This window comes from Apteryx rowi, unplaced genomic scaffold, assembly GCF_003343035.1.
Source record: "Apteryx rowi isolate R43461 unplaced genomic scaffold, aptRow1 scaffold_78, whole genome shotgun sequence".
In the NCBI taxonomy this organism is placed as follows: domain Eukaryota; kingdom Metazoa; phylum Chordata; class Aves; order Apterygiformes; family Apterygidae; genus Apteryx; species Apteryx rowi.
Genome location: NW_020451071.1, coordinates 1,909,548 through 1,931,392, shown reverse-complemented (window position 1 = coordinate 1,931,392; position 21,845 = coordinate 1,909,548). Strand labels below are relative to the sequence as shown.

The following is a 21,845-nucleotide window of genomic DNA, read 5'->3' as shown; positions in this document are numbered from 1 at the left end:
TACCATTACAAATCAGCTTTTTAGATAACAGAAAGAAAACATCAGAAAAAGTATAGCTTACATCAAAGAATCTCTCAAGTCACAACACTGTTTGGACTGCCAACTTCTGACACAAACTATCATCCTTGGAAAGATGGAGTTGATCAACGGGCTATTTTATCGTGTGCTTTTGCTTGTGGTGGCTTTATTAAGCATGCAGCATTAACTAAGAAGTCATTAAAAGGTGAAAGGATTAAGAAAAGAGATCTGGAGAAGACCTTTCCCTAGACGTGGTCTCTGGAATTATAGTCCCTCTGTAAGCTACATCACCTTGGTGGTAGTGCTCAGGAAAATACACGGCTCATCCACGTAGGTACTTCTTCCCCAGGAAACAAGTTTATGAGCTGTTCTACAGACATGGTTTATAGAGATGGCTCTTTTACCTCAAGCATTAGAGACTCAAACTTTTTTCTGTGGCAATCCCAAACTCAACACATCTTAGAGGCAAGGTAATTGTGGGTCTAATCTTTCCTGGTTCTGCACAGTGTATTCGGGAAGTAAATAATCCATGCCCTCCATTAAGATGAAAGAGAAGGCCCCACTGCTGCACAGGCCCTGCTTTCAGACCCATGTGAAAGACAGCGAGTCCATGACCGTCTCTCCGGTATCCCGCTCTCCAAAGAACCGTGGATTGCAACTGTACCTGGTCCTAGCTCAGCTCTGTGAGGTGAGGGGAGACTTCTGGTTCACCTGTTCCATCTGCAAGGAACGACCAACAACCCAGCCTCTACAATAAAACAAAAATACTTGTCCAAACGATTTTTACCTTCCCTCTTCAACAGGGAATTGTATGTAGCTGTCACATCTAATTTGGCAGATGTTCTCTTTGGCCACGAAGCTTGAAAGCCTTCCACCTCCGGTCATCCAGGATGAAATCCAGCCAGCACAATACAGAAACATCTTTGTGATGGGACAGTGTAGGAACAGCAGCCTGATTCCGCTACTGGTGTCAGGATATCACTAATACTTCCTATGGCTCTTGAAGACCTTATTAATAGCGAACAGGACTAAAAGGTACTGTACTTCCATAAATTAATGTTTAATAGAGTTATAACCTGGATCTATTTACCATAAATCTCTCTCTTCTGTATGGAAGCCTAGTGGGCCAGCAATGAATAGTTTTATACTGTGTTATTTTCCTATGATTTCCATTTCAGTCATTGCAACTTGGAATTGGCTCAAATTATTTGAATCTCCATTGATGCTCAGGTTGAGACTAAATAGAAGCCTTTTTTTTTCTTCCAACCTATGGCTTTTCTGAAGGAATGGACTGTTAAGACATGATAGATCTTTATTTAATTGCTTTTTGAGCAAATCCTAAGCCATGCAATAGCATAGATGATGAGAAGAGAAAATCTTTGGATTTTACTGACATTTCAGAACGTTATCATTAGATGAGACCTTGAGACATTTGCGTGTAAGTTAATGTTTTTTCTGCTTTCATGTATAATGACCTATTTCTTATAGGAGAGCTAAYATCTATAAATTTTTCATTTGCTGCCTAGCAGATTTCAATAAAAATTAAGAAGTTTGAATTCAGGGTGTATGTTTCATATATCAGATTATTACTGTAAAGATTTTTTCAACTGCTTAAAAATGACTATACACAGAGAATGCTCTGGCTCCTTTTTCATCTCTCAAAAAGCCCCAGATTCTGCTAGGTGAGAGATACTGTTTAAGTATATAAAGGCTTCTTAGCTTTTGCATGTGTTTACCTCTGCTTATTACTAGACGACTAACCCAGAAGCCTGTACCTTTAAACATAAAAGTAAATTCCATCTTACGTTTGAGCCACTGTTACTACAGGAGATAGAGGCCATGTGCATGCATTACATATATCATCCTAGTTGTCAAAGGAGGGCTCAAATGTTTAAGTGATTTAAGATTATGGATCACAGGCCACTTGCTTCCCCTTAAGTACTACTAATAAATAAATCAATGCTTTTAGTGTCATTGTTAATTCCTTATTTGTGAACATTTAGAGACAGGCTGAAGTGCCTTGGTTTGAAGACAGGATTTGAAGATGAGCCATTTCCAAGGAGAACAGTGAAGCCTAAACTGTGTGTTTAATGCGCCATCTCTTCAGTGTGGGAGAATAAGGCTTCTTCCACACATACCAAGGACAACAGACTGGGCTTTAAACAAAGCTTTGCTTGGGACAGCTTGCTTTCACAAGCTGGCAAGCACTAGATCTTCACTAAACTTTCTCCAAGCCAACTTCCACTTTGTCTTCGCTGCATATCYAAAACAGGACCTATCCTTCTCAGTTTTAGGCGAGATCTTCTTTGGGACTAAACACCAAATCTGTCATCCAAGGATAGACACTTGAGCTCTGATGCAACAAAACTACGCATGTTAAATCGTAGTAATTCCAGTCAAACTATTAACTTATATTTTAATTTCAATCATATGGATTTAAAAACTTTAGTTATCACAAACACATGCACATGCGTTCATTTTTACTATGTCAAGTTGCTAGGATTGTTCATCACCGTAGGAACCTACTGTAACACTCAAATAGGAAATCTCATTCTTTGTTAGCACATGAACCTTCTTGTCCTTTGAATTTGGCTTTCAAAACAAAGCCAGTTCAAAATGCTGAATGACTGAATGAAATGTACTCTATTTGTGGCAAATGATGTTGCAAAACACATTACAGTGTGATAATGCAGATATATTTGGAACAGCTGAGGATGTAATAATGTATGTTTGGAAGAAAAACATCCCTGGATGATGGAAACTGTCAAAGAAATTCACCACTAATTATCATGTGTCATGAGCACATGTCTTCTGCTGAATAATAAGAAGCTCATTGAAAAGTTCATAAAAATTAAGGAGAATGGGAAATAATGTGATATAAAGACATCCAGACAACTGACTGGTCAGAATCTCATTATTGGAACTCTGAAAACTAGACTGGAAGGAACAGCTAAGGTCACGTCCAGGCTGTCAGATGGAAGCACTGCACAGAAGCTAGTGAAGACCTGGGGTAGTAATTCCCTATTCCAACATACRCTGGAGCACTATCTGAATTTAGCAGCTCAGCTGCAGGTGCAGTGTAGTCCCATTAGCTCCACTGCATTTAAGGTAATAAATCTGACTTAAGTCTGTGTATCTTGGAGGTCCCTATAGCGTCCTCCCCTCCACTTGTTGCTCTAGGGTCAGTATAGATGGAGCTCAGTCAGTCTGTACACGCCACAACTGACATTTCCTCATCATTCTTGGGAACTACTGTATTGTGGCCTGCAGACTGATCAAAGATTACCACCATTCTTCCCTCTCTCTTCTGATGCAGGGTTAAACATCTCATGACCAAGAGATGGAATATTTTTCAGGGTAGAAAAGGTACTGGGCCACAAAGAAAAGGCATCAGGCCTACTAAGATATTGACCTCTCGGCTCCCAAGCAGCTTATTGAGATACCTCCGTGTCTTCACTGTGACTGTTAGGTTACACATCCACCAGACAAAAAAATACCAGGATGGAGTGACAGATGCTCTTCTTAATATGCAGTTTATATGCAGAGGGTCTTACAACTCCTTCTTTGTATCCTACAGGGCTTGAAAAGGTAATGAAAGAACTAACACAACAGGAACGATTCACTCTACATGACTAGTCTTTGGGACTTCAGCACTGATCCTGTGATTTGTCAGCTGGGGTTTGCAACATTTTCTCATYTGCTTTTGTGAAGCGTATCATCACACCTTCCAGAGTGGAGCTAAGGGTAGAAAGGCTGCTTGGCCACCAGACAACCTTCCACTCTTTCCCAAAAACTAATCTTCACTTTGGCTAAGACCTGGCAGCTGAAAGCATGCTGCCAGCTCCTTACACATGTACAGACCCAATGACGCTCAATGCAGGCACTACAGGCCGCTGGTGATGTAGCTTTTGCAGACTTGCAGGCTGTAGGGGATACAAAATACCAAAATATTCAAACCAGTGCCCAAGTTCTTACGTTTATCTCATCTCTGGTCTTCTATAACATTGGTTTGGGAAATTCAATTATATGCAACTATTAACATCCTGATCCAGAGGTTACTGAAACTCCTCCGCTGGTTTAAACAGGTTTTGGATCCAGGCCTAAGATTTGGCAAGTATTTACCAAGAGAAACCTGATAAAAAGTCACAGGTTTTACAGCCATATTAATTATCTAGCTAAGCAGCCACTCCTATCTTACAGACCAGAGAACACTGCTTACTATGAATCAATGATTATGGCTCTAACTGCATTTTTATAATCTATAAAACCAGACTTGCGGAAACTATGGAAGAGAATTTCAGTAATTAAAGCAAAAGTTCTTCTAATTAACTGCAAAGCATCACTAAAATCTAAYGAAACTGTAGCAGAATAATACAGGATTCTGGCTTAATTGCAAGAAGATAAATACAAATAAAATTTGAATTTTCACTTTTTTTTGTTTACACAATAGGACCAAATGCATTTACAGTAGTTACAGTAACAAAGCTCATTTTGAACACTGTATGGATCACCATTTGGAAGTTAGGAAGTTAGTGTTAAAGAAATTAACATATTAAAGAATGTGGCATACTGAGGCAGAAGAATCCAAGAAATCAAAACCCTTATCAATTACAAGAGTCATATTTGGAATAGTTAACCAAATTTCACAGCAGGTGATTAATATGATAACTCTTGTTGTATAAGCATAATGCAAGTTGAAATTTTTCAGTGCAGAAATTTTATCGTGGCATATCTGAACAAGGTGCATCATCATCACATACCATGCAATAGATGAAGAGGAAACAAGAACTTCAAAGCTCTGTAAGTGCTGTGCACTGTAAGACACTATTCTACCATGACATTTCCTTGCCCTCCCTGGGACAACTGCCTTTAATGCTCTTGTGAGAAAAATCTTCATGAAAAGCTTTAAGGCCTAATTCCAGCTGACGTAGATCAGCTCTAGAGAAGTYAAAGGAGCAATATCAATGTTTACTGAACAAAGATTTAGGCCTCAAACTGCTGTATTTTACTTACGTTCAAGGTATTGCAGGTGGCATCCATCCCGTCTGACTGCAGCCCTCTAAAGTATCCAGTCATAGGCCATACAGACTTACTTAGGTACATATCATGGAAAAAGATAGACCCAGAGGACAATTAACCTGGTCTGTCTTAGCATAAGACACATCACTCTCTGAAGGTGACCTCCTCCTTTAACTGGCTCTTAAAGGAACCCAAGTGACCATCCCTTTCTGAGGGCTACTTAGGCAGGATTTCCACCCAGAATGGTTACCAGCAGGGTCACTTTATCTGTATATCCCTACCAAAAAAACTTAAGTTCTAGCTGAGAGATTTTAGCTCACGGAGGTCAGTCTCCACTGTCATTAAATCCTATACTAATTATGCTGATGGTATACGGTATCCTTTGCATCAGCAGAAGGTACAAGCCAATCAAACTCATGTCTTTGCAACTCACAGATGCCAACACTTTTCAGACTAATACTGATATAGGTTAGATACCAAATGATATCCTAGGACTAATCTGAAGATCAGTTTCCAACTGATGTCAATAGTTAAATGTATTAAGGGTATTTAGTGTTTTAGTAAAGTAAGACTGGAAAGCATAAAACGTTGACCATAACGAAAAATAAATGCATATTTCCAAAATGGCAAAATAGTCCTTTTTTAAAAAAATCACTTTTTAATCCAAATGCAACCATAATAATGGAGTAGCATGCAGTTAAGAAGTGGTTAGCAAGTTATTTGCTTTTGCACAGTTCCTGTTTCTAAGAAAGCATACAATGGGTACAGACTCTTGCTGTCTAAATTGTTACCTCATACACTCATACCTTCTCTGTGTCAATTCCTTTAGACATGGACCAGGTTGAGACAATATAATCCATGACTCGTTCACTAAGGCCTTTCGGGACTTGATATAATTTTAGGAAATCCCGCACATTGTTCAGCATCTCATGGTATCGGTTGGTGTTGGCATACATTTGCTGGAAAATGGTGGTGACGTTTCCAAAAATAGTTGCATAAAGAAGAGCTGAAAGAAACAAAAGGTAATTAAAAATAAATACGTATGCTCCAGTAAAATGCTACTCATAATTCAAGAACAACTTCAAAGAAAGTGATATATGGTTACAAATTACTTCAAATGCATAGGTGTAACCCGAAATTTTCTATTTATAAACACACACAGGCACACATACAGAGTTATTTATTGAATTTACCCATACAATTCATATAGTCACTCAAGGTGCATTAATTTACAAAATCATTCATACAGAGAATGTCCATGCACAGAGTTAYTCATAAACAGCCACTATGTATTAAATTTTTATGATATATGAATTCAAACTAATTTTCGAGTGTAGCTGTAACCTACCACTAAACCTTAAAGGCACTACCCAAGGAATCATACAGTTCTCATGTAGAGATCAGCTCAGTAAACTCATGATATAAATAGAGAAGGGCTTCAGTCCCAAAGAAGAGATGGAGTGGAGAAGAAAGGAGCCTGGGCAGCCTAGCAAGGAGATGTCCATTTAAATAGGGTCCTGCACCAGTGGCCAAGCTGTACACAATATAGATCGACTGTTGTATTTCACAATCCTATTTTACAGCCAGCCAAAGCAGCAGCAGACTTGGATATATGACATCAACTCTAGATGCCAGTTGCTAATGATTTCAAAGAGAGAAAAGGGGATTAGCAAGCAATCAATGCCCCGAATTTATTGCATTGCTTTGGGCATACCCCTAGGGCAGGAGGGGGACACAGTAGAATAGGAAACACTCCCCCAGACATATTCCTGGAGCTACCTTCTCTTCTAGTTTGATTCTCCCCTTTCCAAACATGCCACCAAGACTGTCAAGCTCAGGCAGTCGAGTTGTGCAACACCAAAGAACCACATTCCATACTCCAGAAAACCACACTTTTTGAGTAAGCCTTTCCAACTGAAAAGAGGATCCAACTCAGTATACTATTACATGTGTGATACAGTGAAACACTATTTGATGGAGAATGATTWATTTCTCAAGCCTGAATTCAGTAAGGCATTTAGGTAAAAGCATAAATGTACACCTTTTCTAGAGCTTTCTTGAATAGTGTYGGATTGAAAGATACTCTTAAAGTCAAGCAAGTTTAAGGTGCTATATTGAGTCTATCTAATTACCCTTGCAAGAAAGCCCAAAATGACATTCTTCCATTAGGCATTATAGATTTTGCAGAAGAGAAAACTGTTCTGACTTCTCATAACACCAATGTGCTGCACTTTACTTCTGCTCTTGACATTATCAAATACACAGAAATGTGCCTGTCATTTTTAATAATCTTTGCTTGGAGGTGCTGTATAGCAGAGTGCAGCTATGCATTTCCATACTGCGCTTTTMAGAAAACAGCCGCAGCCTACAAACAGCAAACAGTAACCCACTGTGAAAGGATAAATGCCTTCTATCTCTCAGTGCGTAATGTCTTCCCTCTACACAACACATTTCTCCCTCATTCCAGAAAACTGACTTTGTTTCATACTCRTTTACTATCGTTTATCACCCTTATGTGAGAGGTGGCATTTCTAAAGAAATATGGTGTTTTCTTAAAACCTAAATAATTGAAAAATTGTACTTCCATTTCTCACTGTGCCTTTTATTATGTCAWTGTAAAAATTAGATGTTGAAGTTTGGCAGAAACACAATGTTCATCATTTCATCAAAGACTGGGTTTTTTGCATCCCAACAGACAAGACTGTATCAAACAAGKTCATACAGTGGGTAGCACAGATGAACACAAAGGTTTCAATTTTAGAAAGCTCAGTAGATTAATACTCTACATGTTGTCCAGAAATAAAGCTCTCTGCAAACAGTTTTTTTTCCCTTGATCCACTGATTGCTGTATCATGTCTCCCAGCTACTACTAAAAGGTTTTCTATATCTCTGTGCCCACTCAGATATATATCAACACTCACAAAGATTATAGAAGCATGTAGATTATAAAAAAGTCTAGATGGATGAATGTCACCTGACTTTTTGTTTGTTTTCTTTGCTCCCCTGGACTTCTGAAGGAGGTCAAACCTGATGAAGTGTCACTTCTTGCAAATGTGACATCCTTCATTGCTCTCAAGAACATTTGCTGATTTACCATGAACTTAGTTCATCAGATATGTGAGTCCAGAGTACTTCCCCTCTTGCCTTCCGATGCCAGATACACCTGAAGCCAATTGTGACTATAAATGTAAAGAAAAATCATAGCTACCCCAACAACCCTGCCTTTCTGCACAAATAAATTCTGTGCAASCCTGTAACTACATCTAGACTGCGTGGGCAATGGCAATTCATGCARTTCAACTGCAAACCTGCGTAGAAGATGCAGAGGTTGATGGAAAATTGTGACATAGTGCCCAGTTAGATGGGAAAGAAGAGATTCAACTCTGACACCTGCCAGGCTGGAAACAGTCATGAACGTCATGGTGAAAACAGCTTGTCTGAAGCAACTGGTATTTATTTCCTCCTCTGCAAAAAATGAGTCCTTAGCAGAGACAATCTGTAGAAAATATGCAGCCAGAAGAGAAATTCTGTCCCCAGTTTTATGTCTCTTTACACAGGGACTTGGAAAGTTGTACTTAAAAAGAAAATGCCTGCTCATGAAATTAAGGATAGAACAAATCATTGGATCAAGCCTGCAAAATTGCTGGAAATATTACCCAACGGTACCTGCCTAAACCAGAATTCGTTAGCCGACATGCCATAGGGTCTGCACAGACAGAGATGGTGTTACCCCCCCGTTTGAAACCAAAGCTTTCCTTCGACTCCTATTGTAAATGATAAAGACACATGGCTGAGCACATCTAAATACTCCGTTTCTCTTACAGTGTCATGCAGTGTGGGCCTTCGGCAAACATTTCAAGGGAACTTGCGTAGATCTTTAACAGCTTTGTAGCCCTGCCTCAAGGACTCTCCTTGCTTGTGCTTCTTCCCTGCTTCAGCACTGGCCGCTGCTGGGCCTGGTTAGCTGGGTTTCAAGGGGGAAGCACATTTTTTGTAATTTGGCACAGAAAATCCACCTCTTTCTGGAAACGAGCTCCCCATCCCTGTTCTCTATATGATACCTAGCAAAGAGGATCATTTGGAAAAGCTAGCGTTTATTGCTTGGCAGGTCCTGGTTTGCAACAAGGTAAGTTTGTGCTGAAAAAGAAATCATTTGCATTGCATTTGTTAAACATGTTGTGACACTGTCCTCTACAGGGAAAAGTCTGCTTGGGAGGGTTTAATGCTAAGAGGTTCAATCTGCCTTGAAAATACAAGTTACCTGGCTTTGCTCTTCCCTGCCCAGCATCAGACTGGGGTGATTTCGGCAACAGAAAATGCAAGGGAAATGGGACTGGAGTAAGCATCTACACAGATGACCTGGTCAGCTCCTTAGCTGGCATAAATGATAAATAACACAACACTGCTTAGGGCATTTCGTTATTGCTGTGTTTTAATTATTTTTGGCAGGGGAAACTGGCAGTAAAGATCATTTGCAAAAGGTTTTGAAGGATGTAAATACTGTGCCCCTCCTGACAGTAAGATTTAAACAATCTATAAAGAAATCTCTGAAAATATACACACACCTGAGTAGTTTTAATTCAGTCTCTCCTTTTACAAGAAGCTCAGGGGAAAGGGAGAGATTGTGCTACATGCACTGAAGGGGAAATTACTTTATCCAATTTCTTGATTTGACTAGTTAGGTCAGACAGCATTTATTCATCTTCTCTCTAATGATTCTCATTTCTTCAGATTTCTTCTGCTATGTTCCTAAAGTCATACAATGCTCACTTTTTAATTACCCTGTGTATGCAAATCTTGAACAGTCTTCACTAGATTTTATACAGATCAATTTAAAATAATGATGTAGAAATATTTTTTCACAGCCCTAAATGTGAGGTAGGTCACTCAACTATTATTTGAATTTCTATTTTTACTTTTCAGTGTTGAACAGTCTCCTCCAAATTATATACAGGGATTTAAGCCCTATATGTATTTATATGTAAAATGTGTGTTGCTAAATTTGTACATATATATTAAATATTTTTGAATGATTTAGTAATCATGTTACATAAATTTTTATGCCTGTTTAAAAACAAGCAATTTTCTTACAAAATATGACTCAGAATTACCTAAATTATCCCAAAGCATTTCAGATCTCCTATCATCCTGACTGCATTCTAAGTATGTCCAAATAGGAACATCTGCCTTTAGGAATTGAAGGCTTGATTGAAAGAACTAATTTTCCCTACAGTCTGCTCTATGCCAGAGTATTATTTAATCTAAGCATATACAATATACCTTTAAACTGTAATTGTAAAGAAAAAGACGAGGAAAAATATACATACTCATTTTTACATGCTGAGGCTAGCTACAACTTCTTCAATGAATTTTTGAAATTAGGCATTCCTGCAAGATTATTGGAGCCATATCATTCAATGGAGAGATTAGATATAAGTAATATCCAAATATCTGATTTATTTTAAAAATCTGAGCAGTTTCCTATTATTACTTTCCTCCCTACCTTAATGCATCTGATTCTACCACAAAATGTTTGCAGGCTCTATTTGGTGCAACACCTTGGAGTACAGTACAGTCTCCATTTCCCAAATTCAATCGCCTCACTGAAATGCACCAGTGATAGGCTGCCACTGTTACAATAAACAGCTTTCTTCAAACCCATCAACGTTATTCAACAAAATGTATTACTCTGAAGAAAACAATCCCTCTGAGCCCCCTCCCAAACCAGTGCCATTTTCTTATAGCACTTTTTTCGTCTCTGTCCCGCTCCTGCCCCACAGACTCAGCTTCCCACACTCCATCCCGCAGCAATACTCCTGGCTGCCAGCTCTTGTAGTTCATCAGCTCAGGGAAAGTACCAAACACGACCTCATGGCCTTGCATCAGCCATCAGGTCTGCAAAAGTCCAATTTTAATTTTGAACCCTTGGGTCTTACAAGAACCATGCCGTTAAGATACACTACCCCATYGCAGCAATGTGGACACCAGTTTCACAGCAGTGTGCAGGCAGCATCCTAGGCATAATCCCTTCTGATTTACTGGGATGGGGTATCAGCATCAGACCCTACTGGCTTTCAAATTTTACTTCCAAAAATGCCCAGTCCAAAGCAAAAAATCTCTTTCCACCATACCTGCAGCCAAATCACTGTAATATCCAAGTGCTACGCAATCTGACATATTAATCCTTCCAGAAGTCCTCCACGAGCATCCTTATCCCTAATTTACAGAGGGGAAGCTAATGGCCAAAGGCCTAGCTTCAGCAGTGAATTTCAGCTCTGAACTTCTCACCGCAATCATCTGAACTGCTAAAATCAAGGAGGACCTCAGSATTTTGTTGGATCTGGGTCAGAAGGATGAGTACGTGAGGGTCTGCGTGCTTACACTTCCCACTTAGCCTCGGTGCATTTGCCTTCATGCAGAAAATTCAAAGTATCCAGAACGTGCCAGGTATAGTGTGCACCCCCCGGTCAGCCTGGATCCACCACCCCGTGCCTCACATGCACCGTATACAGGGCCTGCATCCGGGCGTACATCCCATACTGCCCACGGCAGGGCCACGGGAGCCCTGCACGCATCCCCGTACCCCACCCCGCACAGCTCCTCCTCGACTCCAGGTGACATTCGCTCTTCTTCTCCTGGCCAACACCCTCTGCATGCTCTTGTAACACCAACATTAAATTAAGAGGATAATGATAATAATGATAGATCTGTAAAATCTCTGTTCGCTCTGATGGCGCATTTGTCTGATGAGTACTAAAAAGTAATGTAATTAAGAGATCATCAGCAGTAGGAATTCATACTCGCTACTCTTCCCTTTATAGGGGATATTGTTTGCATAACAGAGTGGAACAGCTGCTTTGGTTGCAATTAGGCATTTTGCATATTTTATGCATAAATCCTTATAAAAATAAGGGCTTTCAACTGCACTTGTTCAGTCACTGATTTTTAAATGGTGAAACTGGGAGCATTTTTTTTTTTCATAAGAGCACTCAAATAATGGAAAATATTTACTTTAAAGCTGCAGTGCCCCTCCACCATGGAACTGTGATGCAGCTGACTAACTAGAGATTTTGCACACAGTCGCAATCCCAGACTGGCTGAATTGGTATTGCAAAACACTGCACCATGCTTTACCAGACAGTCTTAAATTAGGGCTACCACTGTTCATAATTATTAGTGTGTTTGGCTTCCAGCCATGATGAAGTGATGGACATTGGCTGACGTTGGCTAAGGTTACTCAGCATAGACAAAATATCACACATTTCCCCCCCGAGGATGCAGGGCCAAGGGCTGCCTGGCTCTGACAACATATATGCCTAAGAAGCTTGAAATCACAGTTTGCATGCAACATCTTACCTGTTCAACRTCCCCTGCCATGGCCACCCCATGTTATACAATTATTTTTTTTATTCACCTGAGAAATGGTGCTAGCCAGAAGAAATATACCCTTGCACCGGTTCAGTGGTTTCCTCTCGGCATTTGGATGCAATTTCTTGCATTTTCTTTCATCTGGAAAGCCTTGCGTGTCTTGGGTCTGCTTATCCCTCATCTTACTACTTAAAGGTGATGAGAACCACATAGCAAGTCACAACCTCAAATGAGAAATGGCAGCAATTGCACCAAAACAGGCAGCACGGCAAATACCATTACCCTGTGTTACCCTCGCAGCAAAGGGGCCTTCATTCTGGAGAATTTTTGCCTAAGGCTCTGGGGTTTTAGGCTTATGGTTAGGGTTTTTTCTCTGTATTTCATATCCAGTGCAAGGTGGGTCTAGTGGGTCGCAGCCTTTGTGGGAGGACTAGGTTGGGATTAGGGCTGTGCCCATGCTTGGGAGGACACATGCACACATTAATTCTTGCTTCCTAACACAACACAAAGAGGTGCAAAATATAAATGCAAATATAAAGGTAATATTTAAGTCTGAATTTATAAAAAGGGTATGATTTAAACACAGAGAATAATTAATCAGCAAAAGGAACAACCAAACCATTTCCTGGCCTGATGCTTCTTCATCATTCTTGTCGCTCCAGAAATGTATCGCCTCCTTACCAAATGGCATACGTAGCATTTGACACACTGCATAAAGCCCTGTGCCACGGTACGTGGCAATTATAATGCAATTGCTTCACTGAAGGAATTACAGTGAGTGGAGACAGAAAGCAGAGAAGCAGAAGATGAGCAGATTTTATGAGAACTATGCTCACCATGAATGCCAGCAACTCCTTGCCTCTAGCACTTTGTTCCCTTTCTTATTTATTTTCTCCACTTTGAATATTATTCTTAATGTTACCTCATTTCCACCCAAATCTCTCCTGTATTTCAAAAGAGTCTCAGTTGTGTCTGTCAAACAATCAAACAATCATGTACCCATCATACACATCTTTCTCATTCCTTTCTCCATCAAAGAAAGGAAAACTTGCTTTTCCAGAATGCTCAGTTTTTGGTGTTATTATTGGCCAGCGCTGACATCTGTGGATCAAAACCGTACCACGGCCCTCCGCTGTGCACCTCGCTGTCTCAGAAACATCAACTTTAACAAGCACAAGATGTAAAGGATCTCCAGCACAGTTGCATGGAAGCATGGAAACCAGCAGTGGCTCAGAAGTGATCATTTACAGAAAAATAATCTCTCAGTAAAGCAGGCAGCTGTCACTTTTACGGTATGAAACAGCCTGACAGCTTGTTGCTGGGTTTGGGCTGCTTCCCCCCCCGTTTTTCTTTTCTTTAATATTTTTAAAGGAATTTTTCAGTGGGACACCAAGTTCTTGTCACATTAAGATGAAGCCAGGATAGCAACATTGCTCGAGGCAGGATACCAAAACAGCACTTGCATCCTGCGGAGCACCACCTCAATTTTGTACCTTGTTAAAATGTAATAGGAATATTGTAAACACATCTTCAAAATATTGGACATATACTGGAAGATGTTTCTAGATCTCGGGATATCATTTTCTATCTATGCCAATGTAAAATTTTTACTGTATAGATCTGTATGTGTTGGTGTGTTTTAGAAACACACAAGTATACATATATATAAATAAATGTACACACACATACATCTATATGTGTGACTGCAGAGTATGAATGGACTCAGACTTACTGCAGGTTCTAATTTTCCTTTCACACTTCTAATTTGCTCTTTCTTTCTAGTGCACAGTCTAAATTTGCTTATTCGTTTAATTAAATATTCAATTTTATCTCAATAGAATTAATGAGAACGGATTTGGGACAATTAGACAAATGATTCCCACTACGAAACACAGGACACATGGAAGATATGGAAAACACAAATGTTAGCTTAACAGTGCACCGGTTATAAAGTATCTACCCAAAAATATTAATGAGATAGAGTGCAGTTAAAAGTAATGCTGCTTTTATTTTGTAGTTCCTGCATTCTGTATTTTAATTTGTCAAACTGAACTCTGCATGAGGACAGATTTTGTATGTAGTTACTAGGGTATTTTTAGAAGGAACAAAATAACATGCTTAATAAAACTGTTAATATTAAAACCCTCAAATTTGGAAAGGACCTTCACATCCCACTATTTTCGCAATAATTCTGTTTCATAAGATGACCACAAGACTGTCTTCATTGAATTGAACAGTAATGTCTCCTACTCATCTAAAATCACCTGCAAAGACAGCTTCTGTCCAATTCTCAGCCCTGCAAATGCAGCCTGTGCTCTGGACGGAGCTGAGCAAAATTCCATATCCAAAGTTTTCTGTGGCGATCCCAGAATTCTATCACAAACTAAATTTGCTTTTCTTGAAGTGTTTGCACAAAAAGCAAACAGAAAAAAGAAGTTCACAAGAAGTTGAAACAATTTACCTCAGAGTTTTATAAAAGTAAAAGAATTTGTAGCAAAACATTTTTCTTCCGGTCTTTTGATTGCAAACCTTTGAAATCTGAGCATTTTCTGGACGAAAATTTCCTTTCTTATGTAATAAATGTGTTTACAGCAAAAGTAAAATGGAATGTTTGTTACCTTCACACACACACGCCCCAGATTTATAATATTCAGGACTGATTCACAGTGTCTTTCAGGAACGTCCATGAAATGCAAACCCTGAGCTCCCAGCCCGCTGCTCACTGTCAGGGCCAACCCGAATCCCTTTCTGTCTAATTTACTGGCACCAGGGTTTCGTTTCAGCAAAGCATTTGTGCACGTGATTGACGCGACGCCTGCTCTTCACTTCCATTAAAGTAATGCTTATACAGATTGCTGAACAGGGTTGGACTTTGGCATAGTTAGCGCTTGCTAAAATGGTGCAGTTTTTGTCCAAAAATTTCACCCTCATATTTTCAGACGTTAAAGGGGAATTAACTTTACTCTGTATTGATTATACACTTAGGGAACGTGTCCTTCATTGTGGTATTGGTTTAGCTCTGATGGATCACAGAATCACAGAATGGTTGAGGCTGGAAGGGACCTCTGGAGATCATCTAGTCCAACCCCCCTGCTCAGGCTCAAGATGTTGAGCTGTCACTGGGCCTGACGGCTTTTTCCACAGTTATCTCGTAAAGAAGAGTCTTGTAAAACAGTCAATAGCCAAGTGAAACCTAACTGCAGAAATGAGCACGTTTCCCACTTTTATGGACTATGAAATCATGTCTGCTACTCTGCACTGCATCCTGCCGGGAGGGAAAGAAAATTGAATTTGGTTTCTTCACTTAGCACTGAGTGTTGCAAATTAACCCTTCACGTATTCAGTGTACTTTGACCCCGCTGAGTCCTAAACCAGCGGTGGGGCCCAGCTGCTGGTCCCAGGAAAGCCCCCTCCACGGCTTTGGTCACATCTACCCCCCTTCCAAAGCCACTTCTCACTAGCAGAGAAGGGGCTTTGAGGAGGGGTATTAGTGTGAATATGCTTAGCAGGAGGGGAAGGGCTTTGCCATGGCTCATTTTCTCCCAATGCCAGCCACAACCCCAGTTTGGGGTAATTTCTAGGGCACCTGAGAGCACATCTACAGCGGAGGAAGCTGCTTTCCACGTTCATCTTTGCAAGTGCCACAATCTGTTCTGCTGAAGAACAAAGGCACAGTAACATGGTGGGCAATATCCCAAATATATTCTTGTATTTTCTATCAGAGGATCATTAAAAACCTGACAGTAAAATGTATGTGAGAACTGGACATCAGCACAATAAATTATTTTCAGATGAAACAGAAGTTGTCTCAATTCTGCCTCACAGCACCTTGCCTCCACCCCTTTCCACCTGTCCCTCCACACTCCAGTGCTCCTTTCTCCATACTGCCAAGAACACTGACAATGTTGGAAATATTTTTAGCCACTCTTGTTGTCCTGGTACAAGGGTTTTGAGAACATTCAACAGAACGACAAAAGGTTACATAACCTGTGATGGCTAATTAAAACAAACAAAAGAAGTCTGGCTCTTCATTTCTGCCTCTGTGCACGCACCATCAATCTCCACACGACTATGTGAGACAAGAAAAGCGTCTTCTCTTTCCTGGCAGCAGTTCCTGGAGCTCTCCTCCTCCCTTTCCAATTCCTTCTGATCAGCACTTGTGTCTATCCGATTACCTCCCCGCTTTCTTGCTCACTATTCCAGGAAGGAGATGCTGGAATTAGATTTCTTGCATTTCCATTCCTACATTAACACTAATTTCACTGAAGTCAATGAAATTATACTGATGTCTGGAGAGTATCAGAGAATGATCAAGTGTATTTTATCACTTTCCTTTGACTTTTTTGTGGTTGTTCTGTAGTATTTCCATATGTCCCATTTGACTAAAGTCCATTTATTCCTCTCCTGGATCTTGTGATGAAGTTATTCACTTTGGGACTAGACTGTTCCTGCTGTGAAGCCCCAGAGGGCATCTGAAAGATGCCTGGGATGCATGTGGCCCACTGAGCTACATACTGTGGAGGAAGTGACACACAGCATCTGACCATCTAGGCCAAAGTCCCTTACCTACCAACTAGAACTCTTCACTGGGAATGTCTAATTCCTTTCAAAAATCCATTTCTGCTTTTGCTCTCCACAATATTATGGGACAAAGTATCTCCCTGTGCTATTCTGCAAGGCCTGCTGTTCAAGCCCTCACATCGGCCACCCCCGACTCCCCTTGCGAAAAATAGTGAGCAATCGCTCCTCTTCATCTTCTGTGTATCGCTCCTGATTTTTGTAAGCCTTCCTTCAGTGTTTTTTCTCCATCATGAAGACCCCTCATCTGTTTGATCTTTCCTTCTGAGGAAGTCATTCCATACTTCACCCTTGTCACCTTTCTAGATACCTTTTTTAATCCTACAAAATCTTGCAGAACAGTGCAGTATGGTGCAATGATGTTTTCTGCTTTCATTTCAATTACCTGCCTAGAAATCCTATTTGCCTTTTTGACTGGTACTGAATATTGCACTGATATTTTCAAGGAACTATCTGCAATAACAGTCCAATTTCTTTCCTGAGTGGTAACTGCTAATTTAGAATCCATTATTTTATAGGTGTAGCCAGCTATTTTTTGCCTACATGTATTAATTTGCATGCACTGATGCTGAATTTCACCTGTCCTTTCACAACTGCTTCTACGGTGAGGCTGAAATATCAAACCAGCAAACCCTGATCTCAGGATTAAGCAGAAAAAGGACCTGCAGAACAAAGGAAAAAAGCCTCACTTAAAAACAACTAGGAGGTAAAGAATTAAAAAAAAATCAGCGCCAAATTAAATCATTTCTTAAATTTTTTAGGTTTATGCCAGTATCATGGCTTAGGTCCCAATACTTGGGAAGATTTTATCATCTTTCTCCTATAGGCAGGATTGACTATTTCCTACATTAGGGCAAATATGGTTTGGATTTTATCCAGGAATGACTAAGCCAACCCTAAACTCCAGTGAAAATATACAAGAGATTTGACAGAGTAAAAACTTCAAGATACGACCCAACACTTTTAACAGATACAGGATCTCTCTCRAACATTAACTCTTTAGAAACAAGAGCAAGCACTAGTATCTAAAATTTGTTTTTAACCCACCAGTGTCTCAGTCCAATTGTCATTCCATTACATGTGCCATTAAAGGAAGATCCTAAACAACTATAGTCTTTATTCAACCAACAGTGACATTAGCTATGAATGCAATAGGTTAATTTAAGTGATCTTGATGTCTTCAACATTTTCGTTCATATGCTGATGGCTACATGAAATATTTATTACTTCAAGATCTCTCCCACTGCATAATTTGCTAAAACATGAAGCATTCTCAGTTACTTTCACCTGTTATGAGGCATTAAGAGCTGGGCATGTATTCCATTAATTTCCTTTGTTAGGGGGAATGACATTTAAATTATACACAGAATAGGGAATATATATGCAATAGGGAGTTTGACAGTATTTTCAGGTTTTTTGGTCCCTCTGTGTTAATGACTTAACCCTGTTAGCATTACTAGTACCTGTAGCTATCATTTGCATTAAATTGTCCCACTGACCACTTGTGCAAGCAAGAAATTACTGTGTCCCTGGCAGGATGAAGCCTTCAAACCCAATGAAAATGGGTAGAAATGAGTTGTGCTAACTCATTTGTTAGCACATCTTCCCAGGCCTTCTAGCCTGCTTGTTCCCAAGCCTTTGCAGTATAATACAATAATTTTAGACTGAACTACTAATTGTGGTTGACTTTGCAAAGCTGTTTTCTTTACATTTTTTTATTCAGCTTTGCAAAATCAATCCCAGTAGAGTTCATTTTATTCCCCACAGTTTGTTTGATCCAATTGCAAATATTTTCTTTAATCTTATAAGACGTTCAGATTTATTACCTATGGAGCAAAGCCTGTTCATCTCCTCTACTGATGGTTTGAGAGAAACAATCTTTCACATATTTCTCTTTTTATGCAAGTATTTATTCTTTCATATATTCATTAATAAGCATAACAGTAAAAAACATTTACCTAACCTAAATAAAAACACTTTGAACAACATTTGCAAACTAACCTGCCTTGGTTCTTAATGATATTAATCTGAATACTTTTTTTCCCAGAAGATGTGATCCAAAATTCACTGAGGTCAATGGAAAGTATCTGCTGAGGTTTGTGAGTTTTAGGATTAGCAATAAAGAGGTATGTATCTTTTCCTTTGAGACTGTGTATGTGCAGTTCAAGGCATGGCAGAAGGCCGCCGGGAAACTATTTGCATTCTTTTAGAGTCAGTTCATTGCAAGTTTTCTGCAACATGGACACTGCACATACAGAAAGACAGATATAGTAACTAAACAGATAATAAAGACAGGAAGTGACTTTTTTCCAGTTTCTTTCCAACGTAAAAAAAAAAAGAACTGAAAAGAATAGAAACTGAGCAAGAGAAAGAGCTTTTATGTTATCTTGAAACCAGATATTTAACAAATACCAACAACATACATAGCTGGGAAGTAAAAAAGAAAAAAAAATCTTGCATATATTAATTCTCGTCTTCAAAATATGTCATTATCAATAAAAATCTATTTTTCATCAAAATTAAGGTTTTGCCTAAATACTTTCAGTGTTACCTGAATAAGGTTCTACCACAAATTTCTTTCACTATCTTGTAAATTCCTTCCACTTCTCCTTCCCCTCCCAGTCTCCTTTCAGCCTCTGCTGAAGTCTTCCAGAAGTGACAGAGCTCCTTTTTTTATTTTGTTTAGAAACTTAACTGCCTCACATCTGACATTATTCTAAACTGTTTTTCTTCACTTTACTCAATGTTATTCCTAATTATTTAATGAAACTGATAAGACACCTCCTCTGGGTAGAACTTGTTGCCATGACACCATAAGAAATGACTCCATATTTCTCCTCCCCTGAATCTTTCTGAGGAATTTATACAGAACATCTTGCTTTCACCAACTCCCCAGCTTCACACACATCCTTAAAAGGATAATTAATGATCTAATCTTTGCAGCCAGGTTTTATTGGAGTAATAGGGCTAAAAATGGTCCTTTCATAAATAAAATTTTCTCCTGGTAATACTGGCCAAGACCCTCCAGCTTTAGCACTCTGCCGGAGTTCTCCACACCCTTGTCATACAAAGCACTGTCAGTCCAGCTGCCAGATGGCCAGCTCTCATCACAGGGGGGTTGTTTTAACCATAATTATCATAACCATAATTAAACAGTAACCATAATAACCAGTAACCATAATTATCAGCCTCATCAGCTTCTGTCCTGTAGCTCCTGCTATAATTTCTAGGAAGGCTGAAGGTTCAGGGCTGTCGAAGGACAGAGCGCCACCAGATTGCCTATCCTGACCTCCTGCATCTCCTAGGAGCCTGCATCTCAGCCCTGCCTGGAGCTCCACAACTTTGGTCTAAGACAGAGGACATGTGGTTTCATCTGGAGAGCACCCTGAAGGTGTTAACCCAGCTGCAACAAAACGCCCATAGATGACTCACACATCCTCGCAACCTGTGAGTTTCTCCTCAAATTCAAACAAAACAGAGAGGCAAAGAATGCCTTTCTGCATCTGCAGTCATCTTCCACATGCCCACTGCCATCACACGTCCTGCTGAGCAAGATGGGCTGCTCCCACAGCACAACAGCTATGGGACTGCCCAAACGCCACCCCCTATTCATGCCGTATCTCTGTCTACACCTGCACTAAAACATAGGAGTAGGGGCACTGCAAGGCAGAGACACTTCTGCTCCATGATCTTCCAGAGAGGAAAGCACAATGCAACAATGAGACAGAAGTGATTAACCTAATAGACAACTTCCTCCCAAAAGATATGTTTTGAATGCATCCATGAAAAAGGGAAGTTTCCAGGTGCTTTTCTGTTAAAAGGTAGATAATGTGGTACCCTTTTGGACGCATCTTCCTTTAAAACATGAGGAACAACATGGAAGATGGGACTTATTTGAAAGTTTAACAAGTGGCTACTAAAGGCAGAGGTATCACAGGCTGCTCAGAGGCAGGAGCTGGCATCCTGACAGCAGAGGGCTTCTGATAGCTACACTGGCAAATGGGTTATATTTGATGTGATAAAGCAAAGGCAGCCGATGAAAAGCAACAAGCAGTGAGGTGGCACAGGCATAATACCAGACTCAGTAAATGAGCTACTGATGCTCACGTCATTGAGCCCTGTTTCCAATAAGTTAAATACACCCAGAACACAATAGCTGAGAGGATATACCCCTATTGTCACACTCATTGTTTGAGCTGCTTGCTGAGATGGGTCTTCAAAAGCACTTGACTATAGCATAATGCAGCTCATACTGACATGACTTCGGTGGGAGCTGAGCTGGGTTACAGCTGAATGCTTTTGAAAATCTCACCCACTCTATTTAAATCACTAAAAAGTGGTGTGCTCTTGAAACATGGAGGAAGGAAGACACAGTTTACAATATCTTCATATCTGACAAGTTGGAGCCTATACTAAAGTTTCAAGCAATGTCTAATTACAGCAACATGCTTGGAGCTAGTGCATTACAGAGCAGATGTTAATGGCTTGAGATGTTTTAGGGGCTCTGTGACTCACTAAGAGCTTTACAGTCACAGACAAAGGAGCACAGGAAAGAAACTTTGGATGAATGGGACTTCCATAGGAAAGAGCTCATACTGTTTACAAGCTGAGCTGTTGAGGCAGTCTCTGCACAGTTGAATTAAAGTGATCAAACAGCAAGAGAGACATCAAGTCTGGACGGAGACACGCTTGGTGAAGATGCTTAAATAGAAAGCACCCTTCTTCACACTGACCACAAATGCCTACAGGCAAGTAGAAGATATTTGAAACATATGCTCCTGGGCTGAAGCTCTCTCTTTTTTCTCTGTTTGTACAGCACCTAGCACAACAAAGTCCTGGGCCCTCGACAGGGACTTTTGTGT

The 21,845-nt window shown here is 40.0% G+C and overlaps 1 protein-coding gene across 1 annotated transcript in view; it reads right to left on the bottom strand.

Moving 5' to 3' along the window:
- KCNH5 (potassium voltage-gated channel subfamily H member 5) overlaps positions 1-21,845 on the bottom strand; it is a 161,364-nt gene that overhangs the window by 47,799 nt on the left and 91,720 nt on the right. The window contains exon 8 of the mRNA XM_026088642.1: positions 5,844-6,043. Within this exon, the coding sequence (XP_025944427.1) occupies positions 5,844-6,043 (200 nt within the window). The remainder of the gene's footprint in view (positions 1-5,843; positions 6,044-21,845) is intronic.